General features: G+C 47.4%; 1 protein-coding gene across 14 annotated transcripts in view; it reads left to right on the top strand.

The window, feature by feature from the left end:
* Positions 1–26,612, top strand: part of Mapkbp1 (mitogen-activated protein kinase binding protein 1) — a 59,784-nt gene extending 33,172 nt beyond the window's left edge. For 3 of the 14 annotated variants that reach the window (XM_048792919.1, XM_048792917.1, XM_048792918.1), the window contains 30 exons: positions 426–517; positions 9,330–9,392; positions 9,609–9,666; positions 10,403–10,573; positions 10,975–11,112; positions 11,339–11,521; positions 11,748–11,765; positions 12,324–12,484; positions 13,276–13,465; positions 14,155–14,301; positions 14,520–14,695; positions 15,561–15,652; positions 15,924–16,049; positions 16,383–16,453; positions 16,551–16,672; positions 16,965–17,040; positions 17,153–17,264; positions 17,437–17,500; positions 17,757–17,891; positions 18,077–18,213; positions 18,421–18,476; positions 19,514–19,750; positions 20,248–20,414; positions 20,607–20,755; positions 20,851–21,048; positions 21,220–21,304; positions 21,611–21,888; positions 22,091–22,687; positions 23,410–23,495; positions 24,200–26,612. In XM_048792919.1, the coding sequence (XP_048648876.1) occupies positions 426–517; positions 9,330–9,392; positions 9,609–9,666; positions 10,403–10,573; positions 10,975–11,112; positions 11,339–11,521; positions 11,748–11,765; positions 12,324–12,484; positions 13,276–13,465; positions 14,155–14,301; positions 14,520–14,695; positions 15,561–15,652; positions 15,924–16,049; positions 16,383–16,453; positions 16,551–16,672; positions 16,965–17,040; positions 17,153–17,264; positions 17,437–17,500; positions 17,757–17,891; positions 18,077–18,213; positions 18,421–18,476; positions 19,514–19,750; positions 20,248–20,414; positions 20,607–20,755; positions 20,851–21,048; positions 21,220–21,304; positions 21,611–21,888; positions 22,091–22,687; positions 23,410–23,495; positions 24,200–24,427 (4,413 nt within the window). In that variant the 3' untranslated portion in view covers positions 24,428–26,612. Of the gene's footprint in view, positions 1–425; positions 518–2,682; positions 2,771–2,815; positions 4,221–9,329; positions 9,393–9,608; positions 9,667–10,385; positions 10,574–10,974; positions 11,113–11,338; positions 11,522–11,747; positions 11,766–12,323; positions 12,485–13,275; positions 13,466–14,154; positions 14,302–14,519; positions 14,696–15,560; positions 15,653–15,923; positions 16,050–16,382; positions 16,454–16,550; positions 16,673–16,964; positions 17,041–17,152; positions 17,265–17,436; positions 17,501–17,756; positions 17,892–18,076; positions 18,214–18,420; positions 18,477–19,513; positions 19,751–20,247; positions 20,415–20,606; positions 20,756–20,850; positions 21,049–21,219; positions 21,305–21,610; positions 21,889–22,090; positions 22,688–23,409; positions 23,496–24,199 lie in introns of those variants that run through there. The other 11 variants (XM_048792924.1, XM_048792920.1, XM_048792922.1 and 8 more) reach the window with 11 other exon arrangements.
* Positions 26,613–26,769: the final 157 nt, after the last annotated feature.

Below are 26,769 nucleotides of genomic sequence, written 5' to 3'. Positions count from 1 at the left end.
TTGGTTCTTAGTAGATCACAATGGCCTATCCTTCATGCCTGACAAGGCATGAAGATCAGTACCTTCCCTGAACTTTATATTACACATGGTTCCCTGAGTCTCATAGACCCAAAAGCCCAATCTAGGGACCCAAGGCCCTAGCTTGTAAATAGTGCCTTCCTGGATTGCTTATTGTTCTTTAGCCATGGATTGTGCTTTAACCTGTTGATTTTCTTTCCCACAGTACCTGTACATTGAATCTGGTTAAACACAGGTGATGCACACTGAAATTTTCCAATATGATCAAAAGTCCTTTGACCTAAACAGAGCTTGGAGAAATCATAGCTCCATTTTCTTGAAGATAAGGGCATCAGGAAAGCACTTCATCACCTCCGTCCTGAACCTACTCTGTCTATAACATGTCACTTTCTGTCTTGTTCTAACAGGTAACCTTGGAGAAGGTGTTGGGAATAACAGTGTCTGGAGGCAGAGGACTTGCCTGTGATCCCCGATCAGGCTTAGTTGCCTACCCAGCTGGGTAAGTGCCTTGGAAGAAGGGATCTTGTTGTTGCACGGGAGTTTATAGAAATGCTAGACCAGGTGGGGTGGGCTGGCATTTTCTGGTATCTTCTGGGAGATGTATCCAGGTTAATGTTTTAGTGCCATTTCTGTAACTAGGTAAAGGTCTTTATTGGGTATTGTCCTTATTGCTATCCTATCCTGTTTTTTGACCATCTGTCCCCATCTACCCTTACAAATTTATACTTTATATTACGCATGGTTCCCAGCACCATCTTCAATAACTACCTTCTAGCCATTGTTAAAAACACCTTTATTGAGGGCTGGGGATATAGCTCAGTTGGTAGAGTGCCTGCCTCCCACGCACAAGGTCCTGAAGGTCCTGAGTTCAATCCCTAGCACCACCAAAAATAAACCCAAACAAAACAAAACACTTTTATTGAGATTTAAAATGTCCAATTGAGAACTGGATATAGCTCGAGAGAGTACTTGCCTAGCTTGTGCAAGGCCCTGGTTTTGATCCCCCAGCACTGCAATAAATAAACAAATATCTACTATCATAGTCTTTAGTATTTTCACAAAGTTGTGCAGACATCACCACAGTTGATTTAAGAAAAATTTTATTGCCCTAAAAAGAAACTCCAGCTGGGTACAGTGGTATATGCCTGCATTCCCAGCAACTGAGGAGGGTGAGGTGAGAAGATAACAAGTTTGAGGTCAGCCTCAGCAACGTAATAAGATCCTGTGTCAAAACAAAAAAGGGCTGGGGGTGTAACAGTGGTAGAGGACCTCTGGCTTCAATCCCCAGCACTGGAATCAAAAAACAAACCAAAAAAAACCCCTCCATATAGGTGGGTATGATGGCATGTGCTTATAGTCCCAGCCATTGGGGTGGCTAAAGCAGGATCATTTGAGACCAGGAGGTCAAGACCAGCTTGGACAACATAGTGAGACTGTCTCAAAAACAAATTTATAAGGAAAAAAAAGAAAGAAACTCCATACCCATTACCAGTCACTCTCCAATCCCCCTCCCCAAATCCTCAGCCCTAGGCAAGTGCTAGTCTACTTTTTTGTCTCCACAGATTTGCCTATTTGGGACATTTCATATAAATGGAATCATATATTTGGCTTTTTGTGACTGTCTTCTTTCACTTAGCCTAATGTTTTCAAGATTTGTTCATGTCACATGTATCAGTACTCCATTCCTTTTTATATGTTCCATCATATAGCTATATCACATTTTAACTGTTCTTTGGTTGATGGATATTTGACTCATTTCCACTTATTAGAAATAATCCTGATATTACTGTTTATCTGCTTTAAGTAGTGTCCGTGCCATGAAAGAGAAGTAGGGGCCTGGGGATAATGTTATTTCTGTTGTTTTAATCTTCTGCTCCTACAAATCTCCTCCATTTGAGAAACCTGAATCATAGTTTCTTAGGCTTTTATAGAAGTGTTTTTTCTGGGGGGCGGTCCCACCTTCTTCTAATCCTTTCTGTCCCTTGCTGATGGGTTCAGGAACATGAAAATAAGAAAGCCACTGTTTTAATTTTCTTACCCCACCCTCAACTTTGGAATGCCTAGTTCCCCAATGTAATTTCCCTAGCAACTTATATAGTTTTTATACCAGATACGTGATTTACTTAGTTTCATAATCTCATCAAAAAAGCTACCTTTATAAAATACTTATTATGGTCCAGGTACTCTTTAAGCACTTTATACTGTTTAATACTCAGAGCAGTCCTGTGGGGTTGTTACTCTTACCCCAATTATTTATTTATTGGTCGGGGGCAGTGCTGGGGATTGAACCCAGATGCTCCTTACCTTGAGCTACATTCCCTGTCTTTTTATTTTTTCAAATTTTTTTAAATCTTGAAACAGGGTCTAAGGATTTCACTAAATTGCTGAGGCTGGGATCCTTCTAAGGTTGTGATTCTCCTGCCTTAGCCTTCTGGGTTGCTGGGATAGCAGGCATGTGCTACTCCATCCCATCTGTCTTCACCTCCATATATATATATATATATATTTTTTTTTTGTACCAGGGATTGAACTTAAGGGCATTTGACCACTGAGTTACATCCCCAGCCCTATTTTGTATTTTATTTAGAGACAGGGTCCCATTGAGTTGCTTAGCACCTCACCATTGCTAAGGCTGGCTTTGAACTTGTGATCCTCCTGTCTCAGCCTCCAGAGTCACTGGGATTACAGACATGTGCCACCATGCCCAGCCTAGTCACCTCCATATTTTAGAGGATGAAACATATTCAATGAGGTAAAGCAATTTGCTCAAGGTTACATAATTAATGTCTGAATTGGGGTTACAATCCAAGAAGTCTGACCTCAGAGCTCTAACTCTTAAAATGGCATAGGATAGGGAAGACCAGACTTGCAGATTATTTTTCAAAGCTGCTTTTCCTCTAAAGCTGTCTGTCATTTGAATGAAAAGAGCCTAATTTATGGGCAGCTCATTCTGTGCCAGAGTCTTTTATCCCTGGGTTCTGAGGTCAGCGTCTCTCCTGAGGGGCCCTCTGGTGTTTGGTGTCTGTAGTGGGGGGGACTATGGGAGCTGCACTGGCTCTACCTGGCAAAGGTTGGGTTGGTCTTCTCCCCCTCCAGAGGCAAGTTGATGAAGGACCTCTGTTGCTGGATAACCCTGTACAGCCTGCCTCAGGGGAATTCCACTCATTCCTGCCTTTGCCTGGGAAAGCCAGGCTCCTTCTTGTTGGGGGTGGGGCTGGATCTAGATGAAGAATAGGCAGGAAAGGCCTGGTGTTTGCTGAATTGGGGAGTGTGGAACCCTGTGCCCTCCTTCTTCCCTAAGAGACCCCAGGCCTGGCCCCTTTAAGGATATGTGCTTATGTTTATGGGCAAGTCCCAGCCTAGCACATGTGGCTGGGAGTCATTATCTTTACAGGTGGTGTATGCAGGCTTCCCTGACACTGCAACCTCTAGTAGGTCTTCCAACTGTGCTTCACTTGGGCCTGTGCTGGGCTCTGCCCCTGATCAGTTTGTCTTCTGACCTTTGAATTTTTGTCAGTTCAAAGAAACTTTGATTTTTCTCTTTGAAAATGTCCTCTTTCTGGGGGTTTTAATTCTACTCTTTGCTGAACTCCCTAATGTGCTTCTGGGATCTCCAGGGACCACCATAATTTGTGTGAGCCCAAACTGGTTCTTTCTTTCCCTGTCTTCCTTCTCTTGCAATGTGGTAATCCTAACACCACTCCCAACCCCCACTCTTGCTCCTGCTGTGCTTGTTGCTCCAGAAGCCCTCTCAGGTATCCTAGAAACAAGAGAAGAAACAAAACTTAGAAAATTCTCCCAGAGGCCTAGAGGCAAATATCAAACCAAAACAAAGTTTTCTGAGAGGAAATGAAACAGCACAAGGAAAGAAGGGTGGACAGCATATATCAGACAGCAGTATGGTTTGGAACTCCAGGCTGAGTGTGGAGTCTTTGTTAGAGACCCCTCAGTTATAGTGGCTCCTGCTTCTCTTCTCCAAAGCTCTCCCTTTGCTGTCATTTTCTCTACTGCCCACCCTCATCTGTCATGCTTTAAGCCCTCCTACCCTAGGATGCCAGCTTAATCCCCATATAGCTTCTTTGAGGGACTTAATTTAGTTGAACACTCTTTTTTCTACTTTACTTCACAGCCCCTGTTGTCACTTTGGAGCAAGTTAGTTCTGAGTATGGGTTTCTCTTGGCCTCATTGCCTGAGTAACCTGGGTAAGTGCTCTGGGAAGAGCTGCTCTTTGACCACTGGAATAAAAAGTGTCCTAGCAAGGTGACTAGGCTCATCCAGCAGCTAAGAGAGTTCATGACTCCTTAGGTTGAGAGGTGGGGGAAAGAGGGAAACTGACTTCACCTGAGAAGGCCCTTCAGTCTACTCAGCCCATGTTGGAATTTATTTTGGGATCCCCCCTTCAAAGCATTGGACAAGGTGCGACGAAGTGACAGAAACTCCTCTTATGCTGTATTCTAGTAACATCTGAGCTGAAGAAACAAAGAGCTCCCATCTTACTCTCTGAGGCAAGCCTTGTGTGGGTGTTTGCCAGGAAGTGTGTGGGACAATGGAGAGACCAGGTGGGCCTGAGAGGAGGATACTTGGACTTGGTGCCCTGATGAAATCATATGCAGGGGTACATACAAGCGGGGGCGAAGGGGGGGGGGCTTGGTACCTTTCCTTTCAACTTCCCTATATATCTTACACTGGAAACCAGTACCCCTTAGTTCTTCCCACAACAGTTTATTGATTGATGCATTCATTTGTTTAGCAGGTATTTGTTGAGAACCTGCTCTGGGCCAGATACTGGGGATGTAGCAGTAAGTAAGACAGACAGGGTCACTGCTTCTATGGGGTTTAGCTTCAAGAAGGGTGAGCAGACAATAAGCATTTAAGCAAGTAAGTGAACAAGGTAGTGTCAGACAATAGTTAAAACAAAATAAGGGGAAAACAAAATAAGGGGAGGAAAGAGATTAAGTGAAAAACTGGGAGTGGGGAAGGGCTACTTTAAGATTGGGTGGTCAGGGATCAATCATTTGAAATAGTACCTAAATAATAAGGAGGCAGCAACATGTACGATTTGACCCCAAAAAGTTTCAGAAGAAGGAAATGTCAAAGATGGTGAAGGAAGGAGGACTCAATTCACTTGAATTAATGAGAAGAAGGGTACGTGAACGCTTCCTTTTTGACCTGGCTTCTAAGTCTTGCAATTCACTTTTTGTCAAGGAAAGGATTATGTTTAGAGTCCTCTGGGCAAAGAAAAGCATGCTGATAGCCCTAAATCATTGGGCACATAATTCACAGGGTAATATAACATCTTGAGGGGGCTCAAGAAACAGTGTTCCAGAAACCAGAGATGCCAGTAGACCTCATAACCTGGTTCACTTAACTTAACCTCAATTTTCTCATCTATAAAACAGAAGTAATATCTACCTCAGAATTGTTGTGAGAATTGAAGATAGTGTCCAAAATAACCAACATGGTGCTCTTGAAGGGTCCCCTAATACAAGGAAAGGGCTATCCAGGGGGTCAGCAGAGAAGTGAAGGTAGATGTCCAAGATCATAGAATACGTTAGCAGAGAGGTGTTCTTGCTCTTTCTTCTGCCATATTGCCCTTAGGCATCAGTGGGTCATCCAAAATGCCTACCATGTGGGAGAACCATAGACCTGTGCTAGGACCTGTCCTGGTTCACAGGTCTACTACCCAGGAGATTTCTCAGCAGTCAGAGCTTTGAGATCTTGCAGCTAGTAACTTAAAGTTGTATTCACTCATCCATAAATACTTACTGAGTGCCTATCTTCCAGGCCCTAAGGACTTACCAGTAAATAAAAAAGACCAAAAAAAAAAAAAAATGTCCTCTTCACAGAGCTGGCAATCTAGTGTGTGAAATTAAATTATGTAGAATATTACGAATAAATGTGCACTTGGAAAAAAGTATAAGCAATGATGTTAAAGAGCAATAGAGAATGTGGAGAGTAGGTTTTTAGTCATAATTAGGGGTAGAGGATGACATTTGAGCGAGGCTTGAAGGACCTTTGGTATACCTCATTGAGTCACTCTTTGATTTTATTTGATCTCAAAGAAGAAATTTGAAGGCACAGGATCTCTGATTGAACCTTCTGTGCCTGCTCCCTGCATGTGCTGCTTCAGTCATAACTCATTTCAGGGTTCATTTAGCGCTGCCTTCTGGAAGTTGGAGAATGGTAGAAGGTGGATCCTATTGGGTATGCTGGGTTCTTCTTGATGGTAGCAGGCCTGGACCTGTGCAGGGAATTGGGTAATCTTGAGGGGTTGGCCCTTCCTGGCACTAGTATTCCACACATGACTCCCAGGAGCTGAAGCCCAGAGGGACTGAGGCCTTACCTTCTTCCTGTGAGAGCAGGCAATCTCTCTGTACCCTCAGGTTCTGAGTTACAGGAGTTAGACTGTTGGGCCAGCCCAGCCAGCCCAGCCAGCCCTGCCCTTGTCATGTTGAGGATTTCAGTTAGAACTGCTGTAAGGCTCATGCTGCCGGGCAGGGATGTAGAAATAGAGGGCCAAAGACTGATGACAATTGTGCTTCCCCCTGCTTTTCCTAGCTGACTGAGGAACTTGCTGAAAGTTCACCAAGAAGAACGAGGAGGCTCCTTCCTGAACAGGACCTCCTGTTTTCTTGGGAGCTCAAACAGTTAGGCACACAGGGAGCCGTTCAGCATCTACATTATTGTCTCCACAGTGGAGCTGTTTCCATGGGTTGGTCTCTTCCTTTTTCCCTGTGTTGAATGGTTTTCAAATCTGAATAACTAGGAGTAAAAAGTTGAGATTAAGAGCCTCCCTCTGTGTGTTTCTCTCCCTTTCTTAACTCTTCCATGCCATACCTGAGAATTTCCTAGGCTAACTAGTGGAGCAGGTGAATATTAGAGAAGGGAGAGTTTGTTCATCTGCCTCTAGATACACACACACACACACACACACACACACACACACATACACACACTGCTGCTTTTTCTCTTCCTCCCACCATGGAGTCAAACTTAGGAGAAGGAGGAAACAGGATGTTTTGTCCCAAGAAGTCTCAGAATAATGACCTGGAAAAGTTTGGAGCAATGACCTGGAAAGTGTTTTAAGTAGTCTGATGCACTGCCCTTTAAAAGCTATAATGCTGCTTTGGGACAGTGGGCTTAAGGGAAAACTCACAGGCTTATTGTAGAGCCATCAACACTTAACTTTTTCTGGATGTGGTGTGTGGTTGGTTGGATTGTATATCAAGTCAATTCAAGTATATCAACTCTTGAGTAGAAGCCCTCTGCCATCGTTGATCTGTAACTAATCAGAAAGCTAGGTAACTGGGCTCAGGATGTAGCTCAGTGGTAAAGTGCTTACCTAACACATGTGAGGCCCTGAGTTAAATTCCCAGGTTACTAGGTAATTCATAAACCAATCAGACTATGGAAGCCTTTGCTAAAGAGATGAACCTATACAGGGCCTCCTTAACCAGTCAGCACGGATTTTAAGAAGGTTCAGAAAATATCATTTGGCCACTGAAAATTGCTGGGCTGAATTCATGATGATGACAGACCTGGGGTGGATTTTTTTCATACACTGGAAAAAAGCCTTAAAATCTGAATATCTAAATCTGTAGACTTTCAACTATAACTGCTATATATATTTTTTTCATACACCTATTCAGGCGTGATTGAGCACAGTTTCCAAAGTCATCTTGTTTTTGTCATTTTGTAAAGCTCTCCTGACCACAACATTCTAGAAGGGAGAAATGAAAAAAAGAAAGGAGAAAAAGCATAAAGGGAACAAGGAAAGAGTAGATGGGGAGAGGAGGGGGGAAAATGGTGAGGAAGGAATGGGTAGATTGAGTTAGAGGAGATTATGGGCTCAGGAATTCCAAAGCTATTGGTCAGCTAAGCATTCACTAGCAACTTGTATCTCTTCCACTTCTAGTTTTCAGCAGCAGTGGGGTTTAGATATGGGGACTGCAGTGGGCTTCCCCCTAACAAAAGTTTAGGACTTGGGGAAGTAGCTATTTGCTCATTCTTCTCCTCCTCTTCCCTGGTATAGCAGCCTCCAAGCTTGCTCTTGTCAGCTAGTTCCACTGCTAATGAACAGGTGAGGAAGGTGGGGAACAGGCCAGAGCCTGCTCAAAGCCAAGGAGCCTAACAAGAACACTGCCTGGCTACTGGCTTCTGGCTTCTTCCTTTTGATGCCTGCCACCCAGCTTCCCTCCCTGGAGCTGCCTCTGGGCAATCTGGACCTGATCCTGTTCAGCAGTCTTATTACCTGGCTGGAGTGCTCAATCACTCCTGAATAGGTGTATGAAAAAAATATAGTAGTTATAGTTGAAATTTTACAGATTTAGATATTCAGATTTTAAGACTTTTTTCTTTTTTTTTTAATATTTATTTATTTTTTTTTAGTTTTCGGCAGATACAATATCTTTGTTTGTATGTGGTGCTGAGGATCAAACCTGGGCCGCCCGCATGCCAAGCGAGCGCGCTACCGCTTGAGCCACATCCCCAGCCCAAGACTTTTTTTCAGTGTATGAAAAAAATACACCCCAGGTCTGTCATCATCATGAATTCAGCCCAGCAATTTTTAGTGGCCAAATGATATTTTCTGAACCTTCTGTGCAAGGCAGGCAAAGTCCCTTCTTATCCTTTTGTAGCAGTCAGGAGGCCCTATTCAGGGATTATCTGAGATGGGCTTGGGAGCTCTGTGGCTCTGTAAGGTTTTCTCAGGTCCTCTCAAGCTATCTCTATCTCTTATTCCTGTCTTACCAGGCCTCCCTGTAGTTTTGGTCCCCTTGAGGCCTCCCATGTTCTTCCTTATCCAATATGTAGAAGTTTTGAAGGCCAGTTCCTGCCAGGTGTACACACGTCCACACACATGAGAGGCCTTACTCCTCCTTTGGGCACAAATGATTGACACACAAATGGCTGTGTCAGGCTCTAAGCCTGAGAACAGGCTGTACACCTGAGGCCTGCTTTACCTAAATCACATTGATTCTTCCCTCCTTTACTCCTTCCTCAGGTATTTGCAAGGGCTTTGGGAAGGCCTGTGTTCCTGCTGCTCTTTGTAGCTATGGCCAGAGATTGTGGGTTGGTACTTGGGAACTTGGTGGGTATAGATGTCCAGGGAGCCTTTTTATCCTGCGGGGCTACAGAGACAGTCTCTCTTGGATGGAGAAAGGAAGCAAGAACAGGTTTCCAGGAGAAAGCATAGGAATCTTTCTGAGCTTGAATGTTTCCTCTGCTGGGTGACTGGAAGTCTTAGATGGCCTGCAAGCTTCTGGGGAAGCTATGATTTGGTGCTGAGTCTCATGTCTCACTCATCTCCTCAGGTGTGTGGTTGTGCTTTTCAATCCCCGGAAACACAAACAGCATCACATCCTCAACAGTTCCAGGTAGGTAGGCCTGGCTTCAGGGAAAACTTCTTCCTCCTGGCAGCATGAGAGGACACTGAGACTCTGACTGGGACATGGTTGGGGCCAGGGCCAGATAAGGCAGTGCTATGCCATTTGAGTCTCCTGGTTGTGCCTTTGGGAGAGGTCCTGGCAGTGGGTGGGTAGGGGGGGGGGCAGATTGCCACTGTGCCTCTGAATCTGCCCCATCTCTTGCAGGAAAACTATCACTGCTCTTGCCTTCTCCCCTGATGGCAAGTACTTGGTCACTGGAGAGGTGAGTGAAGGAGAGAAGCAGCAATTCTATTAAGAGTGTGGGTTGTCTGCCCTCAGCAAAACCATAATCCTGTGTTCAGTTAGGCTATTGTCAATTTGTCTTCCTGAACTGATGCCAAATCCTGTTTTTTCTATACCTTAAACAAGTAGTTCTAAGCATTGGTATGCATCAGAATCACCTGGAAGGCTTGTTAAAGTACATGTTACTGGGCCTGCCCTCAGAGTTGTCTGATTCTACAGGTCTGGGAATCCCCAAATGACTTTTCTAACAAGTTCCCAGAGAATAATGATGTGGGTGGTTAGGGAAGCATACAGAAAACCACTGACCTAAAATATTCCTTATCCCTGGAGGCCCCCTGCTGGGCACATGCAGAATACTTCTGCCCTCTCAGTCTCTTACAGGAAGGGTAGAAACAGACATGAGTGGTGATAGAAAGCTATCTGTCCATCAGAATCATTCAAGGAGCTTTGGCCAAATACGGAGGTCTGGGCCTCTACCCAGATACACTGAATAAAATCTGGAACCACTGTATCTCTAATAATCACTAACACGGTCAGATATTTATCATGTCTCCTCTATATCTGTTCTGAATAGCACCCTGCTCTTGACTTTTGGCCAGGGGACCATTAGAGATGGTGTCCAGTAGTAAGGAGGTGAGGGCTCCCACTCTGAAAGACCTTTAAGGGAGGCTATAATCTATCTATGGTCCTCACTTACAGTTCTTACCTCCCTGCAGAGTGGGCACATGCCTGCCGTGCGGGTTTGGGATGTGGCTGAGCATAGCCAAGTGGCAGAGCTGCAAGAGCATAAGTATGGTGTGGCTTGTGTGGCCTTCTCCCCTAGTGCCAAGTACATTGTCTCCGTGGGCTACCAGCATGATATGATTGTCAACGTTTGGGCCTGGAAGGTGAGTGGTAGGTGGGATGGCCTGGAAGCTTTGTGGGAGTCCAATTGTCAATTGGGGAGTCAGGAAGCTGTTGCCCTGAGCTGCTGCCCTGAGCTACTTCAATCGACTTTGCTGATCTCAGTCTCATCCTAGAAAAAGATCTGAAGAAGAAAATAGCAACTGTGTTTCAACCATGTTGCTAGAAAGGGCTTGCTTTATGTCTTTCTGACCTCTAAAGGAAATGTATCTTTTCAATTCCTCTAGAAAGGAATTCTCTTCTACCCCTCTTTTTTCCAGCAGATCTTAGAAAGAAACATTTTTTCCCCCAAGTAGAATTTTTTTCTAACTCTCTTCTATTTGAGTCTCTTTCTTCTTAGCCCAGAGAGACAAACCCTTGATTCTTCTTTTGACTTTCCCACCAGAAAAACATTGTGGTGGCCTCCAATAAGGTGTCCAGTCGGGTGACAGCTGTGTCCTTCTCTGAAGATTGCAGCTACTTTGTCACTGCAGGCAACCGACACATCAAATTCTGGTACCTTGATGACAGCAAGACTTCAAAGGTGAGGTGCTGAGATAGTCTCCAACTCTGGGAGAAGACTATTCCACTTGGGCCTCTTCTGCCTGCTCAGCCACCACACAGAAATTTTGAATGAGCCAGGTGTTATATGGGCTAAAACAGTAGTCTCAAAAAGCAAGGGACCTTGCCACTTCCCCTCTCCTAGGACCTCTTTTCTAGGGGGAAGGATCTGGGGTGGATGGATGGCTAGTGGTGGCATGTCTCTACAGGTAAATGCCACTGTACCCCTGCTGGGCCGCTCAGGGTTGCTGGGGGAGCTACGGAACAACCTGTTTACTGATGTGGCCTGTGGCCGAGGAAAGAAAGCCGACAGCACTTTCTGCATCACATCCTCAGGCCTGCTGTGTGAGTTCAGTGATCGCAGGCTTTTGGACAAGTGGGTGGAGCTGAGAGTAAGTACCTCTGTACCAGAGAAGGGCATGGCTCAAGTTGGGAGAACTGATGTTGGGGGCTCCAGATCCTAGGTTGTGGGCCTTCATGCATGCAGGAGGGGACTCCAGAAGAAGGAAGCCTGGGTTGCGAGAGTTGGCCCAGTGCCAGCTCCTGGTGATCTGTGTAACTGCCTCCTCTTGCTCTCTCTCTTTCTTGCTCTCTCCCCTGCTTTCCTCTTCTGCTCAGAACACAGACAGCTTCACAGTAAGTGCTGCCTAGACCTCCTCTATTCCTCAGACTGTTTCTCTCTGCTAGGCTTTTCCTACTTTATCTTTTTTTTTTTTTTTTTTGGTACTAGGGATTGAAGCCAGGGGTACTCAACCACTGAGTTACAGCCCCAGCCCTTTTTATTTTTTATTTTGAGACAGGGTCTCACTGAGTTGCTGAGGGTATTGCTAAATTGCTGAGACTGGCTTTGAACTTTGAACTGCCTCAGCCTTTCAAGCTGCTAGGATTATAGGCATATGCCCCGCACCTGGCACTTTATCCTCTTTGCCAAAACTTCTGGTGCCTTAGATCTCCCTGATCTCCATCCCTCAACTGCATAGGACCCTGGGCCCTCTGGCCACCTGTTGCTGGAGGGAGAGTACCACTGGATGATAGTTGAGGGGCTCAAGACATAGCAGCTGGGCTGCTATTCCCTCATCCCCACCTTGACTTTTCTCTCCTCTCAGCAGGGGACTGTTATTGAGGGGTTTGGGAAGAGAAGAAAAGACTGAATGGGCAGGTGGCTCTTACTGACCTGAGTTACTTTGCCCACAGACCACAGTGGCCCACTGCATCTCTGTGAGCCAAGACTACATCTTCTGTGGCTGTGCTGATGGTACTGTGCGTCTTTTCAACCCCTCTAACCTACACTTCCTCAGCACTTTGCCCAGACCCCATGCCTTGGGGACAGACATTGCCAGTATCACTGAGGCCAGGTGAGCTATGTGGGCCCTTGCCTCCATTCATTGCCTTACCATGTACCCAGACTTCCTTGTCAAAAGTGCTTCAGAGAAATAAATAAAGAGTGTATTGATGCCCAGAGATTACCAGGATCACCTCTGTAGACAAATTCATTTGGTTTTATTGATACTTTTGGAACCAAGGAGACCTTGCACCATGGAGGACCAGGGAGTATCTCAGTAGGTGGGTGTTTAGAATAGCTTATTATAGGATTTGGGATTGCATTAGATTATTTTAGGAATAGTTTAAGGGATTGAAGTTTTTTTCTGGTTGGATGCTATTAGGGAACAATTCCTAGGGGAAATTTCACAACTGGTCCTCTTGATGCTTTTTATCTAAGAACTAGAAGGAAGAGTATGGGGTTAAGCTGTTATATGGTAAAGAAGTGGCCATCAATTGTGTTAGACAGGAAAGGGTGATGTTTGGTCATTTTTGAGGCTTGGATGGTGATCTTGTTTTCCTCTGTGTGCAGAAATGATTGCAGAATAGTCTCATTTTGTTTTGCCCTATTATGGCTACAGAATCACCTTGTCTGGCTTTGATATTCTGTGAACTTAATTCTGTTCATCAGGAGAGCATTGTGGCCCAGTAGCTAGTACCAGTCAACTCTCAGCTGATGGGTATAAGAGGCTGCTTCTTTGTTCTCAAGCAACTACCTCTAAACTTGCATGTCTACAGGGGATGCCCATGTCCTGCCCTTTCTTGTGAGTCAGCTTCTCTTCATTCCCTTTGGTCTCACCAGTTTGTTTTGTCCTCTCCCCAACAGTCGCCTCTTTTCTGGAGGGGCAAATGCTAGGTATCCAGACACCATTGCCTTGACCTTCGATCCAGCTAATCAGTGGCTGTCTTGTGTGTACAATGACCACAGCATCTATGTTTGGGATGTGAGGGACCCTAAGAAAGTGGGCAAGGTGTACTCGGCTCTGTATCATTCCTCCTGCGTCTGGAGTGTGGAGGTATGTGGGTTGACTTGGTTTGCTGGGATGCCATTTTGAGGACAGAAAGTGGGGAACCCTAAGTATAACCATATGTTCCTGCTGCCTCCCTATTTCTCCAGTGATGTCCCGGTTGTGGATCCTGGGATTGAGCTTGAATTTTACTGCTATGCATCCTAGGCTTCTTCCAATCTGACCCATCTGTCCTTGGTTTTGCCTCATCCTGGGATCAGTGATTTTGAACAAGTTATTAAACTTGACCAAGCCTCAGTTTCCTCAGCTATAAAATGATATTCCTGATTCATCTAATTATTGTAAGAATAAAATGAAAAGATATAAGTGGGAGACGTAGAGGAGTGGTGCGTAGTAAGTGCTTGGTTAATGGGTTTTCCCTTAGTCATTATATAAAGTATGGGGCTGGGGTTGTGGCTCAGTGGTAGAGTGCCGGCCTGGCACATGTGAGGCACTGGGTTTGATCTTCAGCACCATATAAAAATAAACAAACAAATAAATAAAGGTATTGTTTTCCTCTACAACTAAAAAAATATTTCAAAAAAAATATATAGAGTATATGTTATGGCTTTGCATACTGTATGTGGAGTACCCAGCTAAGTCATAGCCAGCATTCTGTTTTTAATTTCATTCCCTTTCATTTCCTTGGGCAGAGAATGGACCCTTTCCCTTTGTCTCTCTTCCCTTTGTCCCTCTAGGTGTATCCTGAGGTGAAGGACAGTAACCAGGCCTGCCTGCCCCCCAGTTCCTTTATTACCTGTTCCTCAGACAACACCATCCGCCTGTGGAACACTGAGAGCTCAGGAGTACATGGCTCCACCCTGCACAGAAACATTCTCAGTAATGTGAGCCTGAGACCCTGGGGCCCCCACTCCATACTTAATTCTCCCATACCTACAGCCTTCACACATCATTCTCAACAACTGGGCCCTCAGACCTTGATTTTCCAGCTCTTGTTTGGTTGGGCTATATGAGTCAAGGTTTATATTGCCCAGCATTCCTTTCTTTTCTCAGCTATACTATCAAGTTTCCCTTATCCACATCTTCTAACCTGTTCTACTAGGATCTCATTAAGATAATCTATGTGGATGGGAACACTCAGGCCCTGCTGGACACTGAGATGCCTGGAGGAGACAAAGCTGATGGTTCCCTGATGGATCCCCGTGTGGGCATTCGCTCTGTGTGTATTAGCCCCAATGGACAGCATCTAGCTTCTGGAGACCGTATGGGCACACTTAGGTAATGCCAGGTCCAGAGTGGGTACTGACCTATGGTGTAGGCTGGGGTAGTTAGGGCCCCAAGAACAGAGCTTTAGGAGGATTTGTCTCAAAAAGGTTGAGGAACAATTATTTATTAACTTGAAAGGAAATGATAATAACTTTACCATGAGAGAGACCATCTTAATCAAGTGATAATAGTTAATATCCACACATCAACATGATGAAGCCTATAATACGATGTTCTAAGTATATAACATTGTTTCTGTGGTCTTCTTACCCAAAATGCATAAACTCAATTCACTCATGAGAAAACCCCAGACGGACTCAAATTGAGATACATACAACAGAGTAATTAATCAATACTTTTCAAAAGTATCAAGGACATGAAAGGTAAGGAAGGATTGAAAAACTATTATAGACTACAGGAAGTTAAGAAGTAACAAATAGATGACATTTGTACTCTGGGTAGGATCCTGGATCAAGTAAAAAGGACTTGTGAAAAAAAATGGTGAAATTTGAGTAAGGTCTTTGTTTTTGTTTTCTTTGTCACTATTTAGGGATACTTAAATGGTTTCAATAATCAAGCATTGATAAGATCTTTCATATTTAATATATTATGTTACTTCTGTACAAATGGAAACAGTATTGTACCACTGTAAATTTCCTAGTTCTGATAATTGTACTATCATGTTATACAAAATGTTAACATTAGCAAAAGCTGAGGAAGGAAAATAAGAAACCTCTGTACTCTTTTTGGAACTTTTTTCTAAGCTTAAAAGTTTGAAAAGAAGAATTTGGAGGAGAAGATATAGTAGACAAAGGGGATGAGTCCTTCCTCCTGTGGCCTGGCAGTGACCTCTTTCTTCCTCTGCTCCTCTTTGTAGGGTGCATGAACTGCAGTCTCTGAGTGAGATGCTGAAGGTGGAGGCACATGACTCAGAGATCCTGTGCCTGGAGTACTCTAAGCCAGATACAGGTAAGCAGGATGCCCATTCTGTAGCCCAAAATGGCATAGAGTCCTCCAATCCCTCTAGTGCCACTTATATGTATCCTAGCTCTTATATGTGAGGCTGATCATCTTTTAGATTATTTGGTCTTTGTAGAGTTAGAAGAGAACAGCTCTGTCCCTGCTCCATGATTGATGTAGCTTAGAGACGTGAGGTTCAATTTCTTTGGGGCTCTTTGTCAGGCCTAGTTAAGAACATGCTCAGGGAACATGTGGGTTGATTGAATTCTTCCAACCCTAGGTCTGAAGCTGCTAGCGTCAGCAAGCCGTGACCGGCTGATCCACGTACTAGATGCTGGGCGGGAGTATAGCCTACAGCAGACGCTGGATGAGCACTCATCTTCCATCACTGCTGTCAAATTTGCAGGTGGGACAGGGCAATTGAGATACATTCTGCCACCTACACCACCTTCTATTTCTGTGAAAAAGGTCTGCCAGTGGTGTGGAAGTTGGACAGCAGCTGGGAGGCCTGGGGTTGGATGGGAAGACAAATGGAATATAGTCTTTCAGTCTGGAGGACCCTGAGCAAACCAGTTTGGGTTGAGGATGGGGAAAAAGGAAAACCTGGGTTTAGAGGGAAGCATTCTTATTTAATTGATTGACCCACCATGTAGAATAGCTTGAATGGGTGAAAACACAGAGGAAAGTTGCTCCCATGCAGTGGGAATAGTGGGAGTAGCTAGGTCCCCTTCCTCCATAGCCAGCGATGGGCAAGTGCGCATGATCAGCTGTGGAGCAGACAAGAGCATCTACTTCCGCACTGCACAGAAGGTGAGGGTACTGGGAGGTGAAGGGGGGTAAAAGCAGGGCTCAGTGGGTCTGGTGAGGCATTTGGGTATGGGACTGACCACATGCTCCACCTCTGCAGTCTGGAGATGGAGTACACTTTACACGGACACACCATGTGGTACGCAAGACAACCCTCTATGACATGGATGTGGAGCCTAGCTGGAAGTACACGGCCATCGGCTGCCAGGACAGAAATATTCGGTGGGCATCCCCCTCTCAGATTGTCAGACCACATTCTTTCGTGTTCTAAGGAATCAACTCTATACAGCTCATTTCCCATATGTATCTTTTTGTCCAGGACTTTGTATCCCCTTGAACTTACACAATAAGTACTGTGCCTCACCCAAGAATGGTGGCCCCTATGGTGTTGGGGGTTAGCTCCCAGGAGTGACTGCTGGCATTTCTACCACCCAAGTGTGCTTGATTGTCACTCCTCCTTATAAGAGCAAGTGTGTGTGTGTGTGTGTGTGTGTGTGTGTGTGTGTTTTTATAGGATCTTCAACATCAGCAGTGGGAAGCAGAAAAAGCTGTTTAAAGGATCACAGGGTGAGGATGGCACTCTAATTAAGGTAAGGGCCTAGTGGGATGGGCACTGGGCCAAGGTACAAGGGGACAGAAAAGTATGAGGTGAAGAAGCAGTGGCTCTTTTGTACTCTTCATCTATGTGACTCCACTCCTCAGGTGCAGACAGACCCTTCAGGGATCTACATTGCTACCAGTTGTTCCGACAAGAACCTCTCAATTTTTGACTTCTCCTCAGGCGAGTGCGTGGCCACCATGTTTGGCCATTCAGGTGAGTGTAGCCCCACTACTCTACTCCTAGAACTCTACTCTTTCTTCACTTAGTTTCTTGTGACCCAACAGAGCTATCTGACCTTCCCCTCCAACCAGCCACCATCTCCACAGTTAGGTCAGACAGGAGTGGTTGGAAATTCAGGGTGGCTTATATTCTTTGTTCTTCACAGAGATTGTCACTGGCATGAAATTTAGTAATGATTGCAAACATCTCATCAGTGTTTCAGGGGACAGGTAAGTAGAAGCCAGCTTCCCCTAGAAACATATTCTTTGTCTGTGCCACAAGCACACACTGTCCTTCCCCTCTGTTCATCTCACACATCTCTGGAAAGTAGGGCTGAACATGGAAATTTCTTGACTGGGCCTACCCTGGCAGTGGAGGGTGGCTGTGATCTTCTTGCTAGTCCACAGGAAAGGAGGACTAATGGTGTTGCCACCTCCAGAGTCCTGCCCTGCCTCTCCCTTACCCAACTCTGTGGCTATATCCCAGCTGCATATTTGTATGGCGTCTGAGCTCTGAGATGACCATCAGCATGAGGCAACGTCTGGCCGAGCTGCGCCAGCGTCAGCGAGGGGGCAAACAGCAAGGACCCACCTCTCCCCAAAGGGCTTCCGGACCAAACTGGTGAGAACAAAATATGTGAAAATGATGGGTGGGTGTCCAGATGGCTTGATGTGATCTCACTGCTCCTCTTGCCATTCAGCAACTTTATCTCCCAAGGTCTTGCTTCTCAAACACAGAGTATTATCATCCTGACTTTTTCCTCAGTGTATCTGCTATCCCCATGACCTCCCTTATCTTGGACTCAGGCCCCAGACCCCAGTGATGCTCTCTCCTGGACCAGCTCTCTCATCAGACAGTGACAAGGAGGGAGAAGATGAGGGTACTGAAGAAGAAGAACTGCCAGCTCTTCCCATCCTTGCCAAGAGTACCAAGAAAGAGCCTGGTCTGTAGCAGTCTGGTGTGGGGCCAGAGAGCCAACAGATGGTGTAATGGCTAGATAGATCCTTTCTGTGACCCTAGGGTGAGATTAGCATGAACTGAGGAAACTGGGGCATCACTGTGGCAATGCAGGGGATAGGCTGATGTGGGGTCCCAGTTCCAGGGGTGGGTAGTCAGGAGAAACTCCTTCTCACTTCCCATTTCTTTCTAGCCTCGGTCCCCAGCCCAGCCCTGTCCCGAAGCCTGTCCCATTGGGAGATGAGCCGAGTAAGTCTCCTTCATTCAAATGTGCTTCCAGGGTTACAGGAGGTGAAATGGTGGTGGGGAGGGAGCAGAACCCTTTGTGTGTTGTGAGGTATTTGGACAGAGGGTCTGCTCGTATGCTCCAAGAAAGGCATTACCAGAAGGAGTTCAAGCAGCTGGTCCCAGTTAAGAGTGAAGAAAGTCCTAGTCTTTCCATCCTGTACCAGAAAATGTTGTTTAGCACTAGGGGAGCTGCTCCAACCCATTCAGCTGCCTAGGGCCTGGGAGAAATGCCATCTGAAAGCAACTTGAGGTGGGGAATAGAAAAGGGCATCTGAGCCACATGGTTAGAATTAAAGTCCAGGAAAACCAAGTGTACAAAAAGCAGAAATGAGAAAGTGTAGGTCTAAAGAGTACACTACTCCCAATTAGGAGAGGTAAGCATAGTATTTGCAGAATAGTTGGAGGGAAAAGGCTATAAAGGGACCAATTACTGAGTGACTACTTGAGAGTAGCCAGAGGGGGTTAAAGGCTTTCACAGCAAACCCCAAAGCAGCCCAGCCCTCGTATGTCCCATGGAGATATTTCAAGCCAATCACCCTGTATTAGTAGCTGCAGTTTCACAGAGTGATGGTAGAATTGTACCTGCTGTGTTATTTTGACCACATCATACATCTCAAGCTGGAATTTTGGTCCTTCATTTTGTGAAGGAACTTTGGGGCCCTGTTAGGTCTGACCTCAGGGTAAAGGACCTTTAGAGACATGGTGAAGACAGAGACTAGACATTCCTATGTGAAGGTATGAAAAGCAGTGAAGGGATGAACTCTGGAGCCAGCCCCACCTGAAGGCCACCTATTGTTTGTGAGACTTGGACTGGTCACTTAAGCCCTGTGTGCTTTCATCCCCTCATCTGTAAGAATGGGGATGATACCTACTTCATAAGATTGTTGTGAGGATGAAATGAACTAGTTCCTGGCATATAGTAAGGGACATATGAGTGCTTATTGATAGCATTGTGTGGTTCTTGTTGTTATTCCTCCTTTACTTTTTATCTGTACCAGGCACAGGAGACAGTGGAATTCCTAGACCCAGCTCCTGTAGCCAACTCAGGACCCAGAAGAAGGGGGCGTTGGGCTCAGCCAGGCGTAGAACTGAGTGTTTGCTCTATGTTGGACCTGCGGCAGCTGGAGACCCTTACCCCAAGCCCTCAGGGCCACTGCCAGGACTCTCTGGCCATGACTCCATCTGGTCCTGGAAAGCATGGTCAGAAAGCCCCTGTAACCTCACATGCTAGCCAGGTGAGCCAGCTTTTCCCCAGATCTCTAGCGGTCTCCAGGGAGCCTTAATCAGTTTCATGCCAATATCTCATGCCAATAGCTGCAGCCTGAGTATTGGTCCATCTATGCTTGCTTTGCTTCTGTGGCACATAGGTCACCTGAACTGCAAGTTCAGGTTAAGGCTGGCTAGTTGTATGGTATGGTGATGGAGGTGGGCAGAGAAGGGGTGGGGGTGAAGAGAGAAAGATGACCTTTGCCCTGGGCCAGCCAGGTTCCTTGGAGGACTTGGTATTAAGTGGGGCTGGAGGTTGGCAGCACAGAGTGTGCTAATATAGGTCTTCCAGAAGCTCACAATACCAGTCAGAGCCTAGTCTAGCTGTCTGGTGTCTGTCCTCAGAGTTGAAGTACTCAGTTTTCTCAGAATTGGTGCACACCAAATCCTTACCCGCCTTCACCTCTTTACCAGGACCCTCTTCTCTCCTTAGTAACTCCCATAATGTTCTTTTGTATGTTCCCAGAATGAAAAATCCCCTCAGCTTCAGGCTTCCCAACCCTGTTCCTGTCCCCACCTTATCCGATTGTTGTCACAAGAAGAAGGGGTCTTTGCCCAAGATCTGGAAGCCGCACCCAGTGAAGATGGTATTGTCTACCCAGAACCCAGTGACAGCCCCACCATGGATACCAGGCAAGGGTTCTGCCCTGGCCACAGCCCTGTTTTCTCCTTCCCTCTGAGCATTTTTCAGCTGGGTGAGGGCTGGGCCCCAGGTTGCTAAGGGCTTGTCTGACACCTTACCACCACCTCCTCCCTAGTCCTGCTCCCAGGCAGGAATCCAGTGGGGCTGCTGCTCTCTTATGCTCACTGCCTCTTCTTTTCTAGCAGTGAGTTCCAGGTGCAGGCTCCAACCCGAGGAGCCCTAGGAAGAGTGTACCCAGGTAGCAGGGGCTCAGAAAAGCACAGCCCTGACAGTGCCTGCTCTGTGGATTACAGCAGCAGCCGCCTTTCCAGCCCTGAGCACCCCAATGAAGGTGAGGCTACATCCCTTAGGGAGGGACCAGTTGACTGAAGCAGGGGATGCTTCAGATGGGTGCAGTGTGATGCCTCTCCACTCCCCCACATCCAGACTCCGAGAGCACGGAGCCCCTAAGTGTGGATGGCATCTCCTCAGACCTTGAAGAACCAGCTGAGGGTGATGAAGAAGAGGAGGAAGAGGAGGGAAGAACTGGCCCTTATGAGCTGCAAGAAGGCAGCCCCCATACCCCGGACCAGGAGCAGTTTCTAAAACAGCACTTTGAGACTCTGGCCAATGGGGCTGCTCCAGGTGTGGCCAGAGGGTCAATATTTGGTCACTATAGTCTGCCCTCTTCCTCTCCTTGCCCAGCTGAGAGGGAGGGTCAGGAAGGCAATGCTTTGGGGTTTGCCTCTAGGGGAAGCAGAATCTGGGGCAAAGTCTTGGCTTTTTGTCTCAATTCATGATTTCCATGACTGGCAGGGGGCCCAGTGCGGGTACCAGAGAGGACAGAATCTCAAAGCATCTCTTCACGATTCCTGTTGCAAGCACAGACTCCTCCACTCAGGTACAGAGACCCCTCCCCACAGAAGCTTGGCTCTGCTAACTTCCCAGTGCTCCTACCTCTGGGGAGTACACAGCCCTCCTGTCCCCCTTTCTAAGGGTGTTCTGTGCTCCAAATATTAGGACAACTGGTCTCACCTCAACCATGGTGGACTGGATTGTGCCTGTCTTCTCCTGGCACTTGTCTGGCACTTGTCTGGTGCAGGAATCAATATGCTCCCTCTGTGCCTCCCCTCCCCCCCCGCCCTGCTGCTTAGTGGAAGAAACACTAAGTTTTCTCTGGGCCTTATTCTACATCTCCTCCCTATAGGGACCCATCCTCTTCAAGCCTGGCATTGATGTCGAGACGCATCCAGGTGTCACAGGTGTCTGGCGAGCAACAGAGAGGCAGTGATGCTAACCCTCCAGGAGCACCTCCAGAGGTGGAGCCCTCCCCTGCCAACCCCAGCCCCCATCAGGCAGCCCCTGTGCTATTGCCACGTCGTCGTCACAACCTGGACAGCAGCTGGGCTCCCAAGAGAGTGATCACAGCTGGCTTCTCAGCTGGACTCCAGAAAGCCCAGTCTGTGCACAGTCTGGTGCCACAGGGTGAGGAGCCTGATGAGCTCAGCCCCAGAATGTGGGGAGTGTGGAACTCATGGGTGTACTAGAGGAGGGTAGGACTGGTGTGTCTGCCAGTGGGTATCCTTAGTGGGCATGTGCAAGGGAACACCAGCTCCTAAGGTTTGAGCTGTAGCACCCGGGTGTCCTTCCTCATCACTTGACCTGTATATATCTCTTGTCTCCTCAGCAAATGAGATGCCTTCATCAGGCCCATTGCTCTCACGGGACATGGAAGTCCAGGATGGCCTGGATTCCCTGCCCCAGGTTGATGGCTGTCCATCTTGGCCCTACTCCTACCAGAACCCTACCACCAGTTCTATGGCCAAGATATCCCGCAGCGTCTCTGTTGGGGAGAACCTAGGCCTAATGGCAGAAACTCAAGCTCCTGTCTCTATTCGAAACTCACCACTCAGCAAACTGGCCCTTCCTAGCTGGGCTCATCTGGTCTTGGACATCCCCAAACCACTGCCTGATCATCCTACTCTAGCTACATTCTCACCTGTAATGAAGGGCTGGGCCCCTGATGAGGCAGAACAGTCTGGCTCCCCAGCAGGCCTAGGAAAGGCTCATAGCACATCTGAGCGGTGGGCCTGTTTGGGTGAGGGTACTGCTCCCAAGCCTAGGATGGAGTGCCAGGCTCAGCCTGGGCCCAACAGACCCAGTGCCCAGCAACTGCCAGTCAGCCTCCTCCGAAGCCCTGAGAACCTGCAGCCCCTACCCCCTGAGAGGACTCCCAATCCCGTGGAATGTATCAGGCCAGGCGCAGCCCTGAGCCAGAACTCAGGTGTGCACAGCTTCCAGCTCTTATCTCCTGCCCCATCCTCTCTCTTCTGTCTCTGTTAGCCACTCTCTGGTCCATCCCATTTCTGTGCATCCAGCCTCTAGTGTTCTTCATCCTGTCTGCTCCTGTCTCATTCAACCCATAAGTCATATCCCTGATGGTGAGACACTCCTGCCAACCTTCATGATCTCTTTGTGACCAACTTACCCCTTCTGGATCTTGGGGTTTGAGCTGGCTCTCTCCTCTGGACTTTGTTGTCTGTGTGGTTTTGGAGAATGTATTATAAGGGAAGGGGGGAAACAAGGCACAGTGGCACAGGCCTGTAGTCCCAGCTACTTGTGAGGCATAAGCAGAAGGATCACTTGAGCTCACAAGTTCAAGACCAGCCTGGGCAATGTAGTGAGACCCTCATCTCAAGAAAAGAAAAGAAAAAGAAAAAAAGGGACATGAGGAAGGGATTCAAGAAAAGAAAAGAAAGAAAAAAAGGGACAGGAGGAAGGGATTGAGGGCTGGTGGGGGTTTCAGTGCTGAGGGGTAGGCCTCTCTTGCTCTGAGCAGCCCTGGATGGGAAAGTCTGAAATGGCTTGCTGAGCCTTTCTGGTGTGTTTTTTTTTTTTCTTTTTTGGAACTGGGGGTTGTACTTAGGGCTTTGCGAATGCAAGGTAGACACTAAGCTACATCCCAGCCCTTGCTGAGCCTTTCTGAGCTGTATCTGTTCCTCACAGAACTGGTGGTGAGCCTGGAGCAGTGTGAAAAACTTGTGGCAGAGCTCCGTGGGAATGTGCACCAGGCTGTACAGCTCTACCACTCGGTAAGCGTTGGGCACCACCTGGCAGGAAGACAGAGCGTGACAGTAGTGCGAGGTGTTTGATAGCTGAGTGTCTACAATGATAAAAAGGATCTTCCACTAACAGTGTGAAGCACTCAAGACATCCGGGCAGAAGAAGCAAGGGAGTTATAGGCCAGTCCAGACCTCTTGAACTAGGTACCTACTGGTCATTTCTAGTTAAGAGCTTGAGGTCTCCTCAGACAGGAGGATAGACCATGGAAAGACTCATGTTCTAATTTTCTCAAGACACTCCCAGTTTATGCCTGTTGTCCCTGTGTAATTATTAACAGTATCCCTTTTCATTTTTTTTAATTTAAATTTTCCAAAATTATCTGGCTACAGTCCAACAGGGCCCAAGTTTTGAAAGAGAAAGTGGAGCCTACATGAATTGTAAGGAGTGGTTAACAATATATAGGTGATTCCATAATCTGAAGGGATCCTCTTCTGGGTCACCTTCTAGTCTGTGAGGGTCCCATATTCCCAGGTCATAATGAAATTGATTCTTGGAGTGTGGAACTCCCAACCAGTCCCTTCTTCTGAGGCAGCAAGGGAGTTATAGGCCAGTCCAGACCTCTTGAACTAGGTACCTACTGGTACCTGGAGCAGGTGGGGCCCCTCCCTTTTACATATACATTGACAAGACCCTTCACTGTTCCTTCAGCTCACTTCTAGGGGTCTTATTGCAGGTGGCTGGCTGCAAGACGCCCTCAGCAGAGCAAAGTCGAATCACTCAGCTCCTCAGAGACACCTTCTCTTCAGTGCGTCAGGAGCTAGAGGCCCTGGCTGGTGCAGCCTTGTCCAGTCCAGGCGGTAGCCCTGGGGCTGTGGGAGCTGAGCAGACACAGGCCCTACTAGAGCAATACTCAGAGTTGTTGCTTCGAGCCGTGGAGCAGCGAATGGAACGCAGACTCTAGCTTCAGAAGCCTGTCCCAAGTGAATGCTTCCCCATTCCAAACTGCAGCCCCTCTTCCACTTACCAAAACCTGTGGGGAGTGGATAGCAGGGATCAGTGCTCAGAGGTGAAGCAGCTTTCCCAGCTACTACTCCAGGAGCCCCTGTATTTATTAATTTATTTCCCAGACTGTTGCCTCACATCTTTGAAACTCCAGCCTCCACAGCCGTTCTAGTGGGTCATGGCAGGGGTAGGTCTTGGGTCTTTGTCATCATGGTGCTGTGAGGGCTAGGAGGGCAGCCTGCCCCATCTGGGGGACACTGGGAAGGGCTTGCCCTCTTTTTTAGAAGCCATTTGAAATTACTTCAGGGATCAGCTCCCTGGGGTGGAGCATTCACAGGGTACTCCATGGGGGTAGAGGTGAGAGGTAATGTGGTATTCAATGCCCTTCAGTCAACTGAGGACTTTCACCTCTATTTCCTTTCCCCTCCCACACCAGCTACACTCTCCTGGCTGCCAGAGCAGGCGTTGTTTCCCCCAGTTCCTGGCAGTTTAGGAAGGCGGACAGAGCTGCCAGGACTTCCAGAGCATCCCCAGCCATCAGGAAACTCAAATTGGTATCAGGACCTGAGCCTCTACATTCCACTTCCACTCAACCCCCAAGAGGGCCCTCGTATTGTCTCTACCCTTGTGCCCCCTTTTCTCTCTCTGGCAGAGCTTGTGGATCCAGCTCTGTGCCATTGCTGCAGGACAGTAAGGTCCTCTGCTGGGCAAACATGAAGCCCTGTCCTCCTTTCCTTAGTTCCTTAGCCTTCTCTATCCTCCAACCCTAGTCCTCAGCAGGCTACAGAAGCCCAAGGGTCACCAAGTTCTCCCTGCATCCTGAGTGATGCTGTCAGAAGCCTGTGTGAAATTTCCTTCATGGTTTACAGGGCACTTACACACCTTCTGAGGACCTTGGCCACAGATGAAGTCTCACATATACGTACAAAATGTACACACACAAACAGTTGGGTGCTCATTGCTAAAGTCCTTGGATGGCTGATATGTGCCTGGGTTCCTCTCATATTCTGCCTCAGTTTCACTACCCTAACTTGTGTGGAACTTAAAAAGGAATGGAACACACTACATCCAAATTCTGGATTCTTCATGTCCACAGCCTAGCTATGTGATGGACCATTAGACACCTAGTATGAGGAGCCTCCTCAAAGACAGTGCTGGGTACCCATCAAGGGCTCTACAGATACTGGAGGTTGTGGGGAGGGAGGCAGCAGGGCCAAGAGACACACAGGAAAAGTGGTAGGTGGGACAGGTAAGTGGCAGAGGTGAGGGACAGATTAGAATTTAAGGGGCCATTCTTGGGTTGAGGGGAAGGAGAGGGTGTAGTAGGCCCATGGTGTTGGACCAAGTAGTGATGCAGTTGTTTCAGAGTAGGGGTGAAGAATGTGTCTCTGGGCCCTCCTGCTTCTCTCTGCCCCAGGTAAAGCAGGGCAGCTTTTACCACAGCTTCAGGCCACAAAAAAGCCGGCTTATCTGGCTGCAAGCTCTGTATGTAGAAGCTATGAAAAAAATTGGGTTATGGAGCATGCCCAGCTCTGTTCAATCAGCCTGAATGCCCTAAGAAGACCAAAACGTTTCATGCCCCCACTCTTCTCTACCACCAGCATCTGCATGGTCAAACTCAAATGAAATCCTGGCCTCCAAAACTCTCACAGCTGGCTGTGGACCCCTGTCAGCACTGTAGCTGCCTGCCTGAGGGTAGAAATTCACTCCAGCTGTGCCCGCCCCCATCACCACCAACAGCCACAGCCCACCACAAAGGCTCAGGCTTGGCACTGCAACCCCCTTGCTCCACCCCGGGGCCAGGTTCTTAGCAATCCTCAGTCAGATGCTTTAGGAGAGAGCTACATTCCTGCTTAGGTTTGTGAGAAGGTAGCTGCCCTTTCCCTATCCCCTGCCCAGGGTGGGTGGGGGTCTTGTGGCCGTGTCGGCACCCCGACCCCTTCTGCATGTCTGAGGCCACCGGTAACTGCCGCCCCTGTCCATACTACCCCGTCCCAGTTTTGAAAGCCCCTTATTTATAACTTTTATACTTTGTTCCGGCAGTGGCGCTTGTCTCCTCCCCAGCCGCACGGGGCGGGAGCTGTTTTTAACGTGTCCGTTTGTACTGATGTATGAACTTGTCAATAAATACAATCATTTGTTAACTCTGGGGTGGCAGCAAGTGAGGCCGGCGAAAGAAATCACTGCTTCTCGCTCCATCCAGTGGAAAGGGGTCCAGCGGCCTGTGGAGAGCTGAGGAGTGTGGGGCGGGGCCGGCCGGGGGCGGGGCTGCGGGCGTCATGGCGGCTGCGGCTTTGGACG

This window comes from Marmota marmota, unplaced genomic scaffold (genome assembly GCF_001458135.2).
Source record: "Marmota marmota marmota unplaced genomic scaffold, marMar, whole genome shotgun sequence".
In the NCBI taxonomy this organism is placed as follows: domain Eukaryota; kingdom Metazoa; phylum Chordata; class Mammalia; order Rodentia; family Sciuridae; genus Marmota; species Marmota marmota.
The sequence above is the reverse complement of the archived record's forward strand: the minus strand, read 5'-3'. Positions and strand labels throughout refer to the sequence as shown.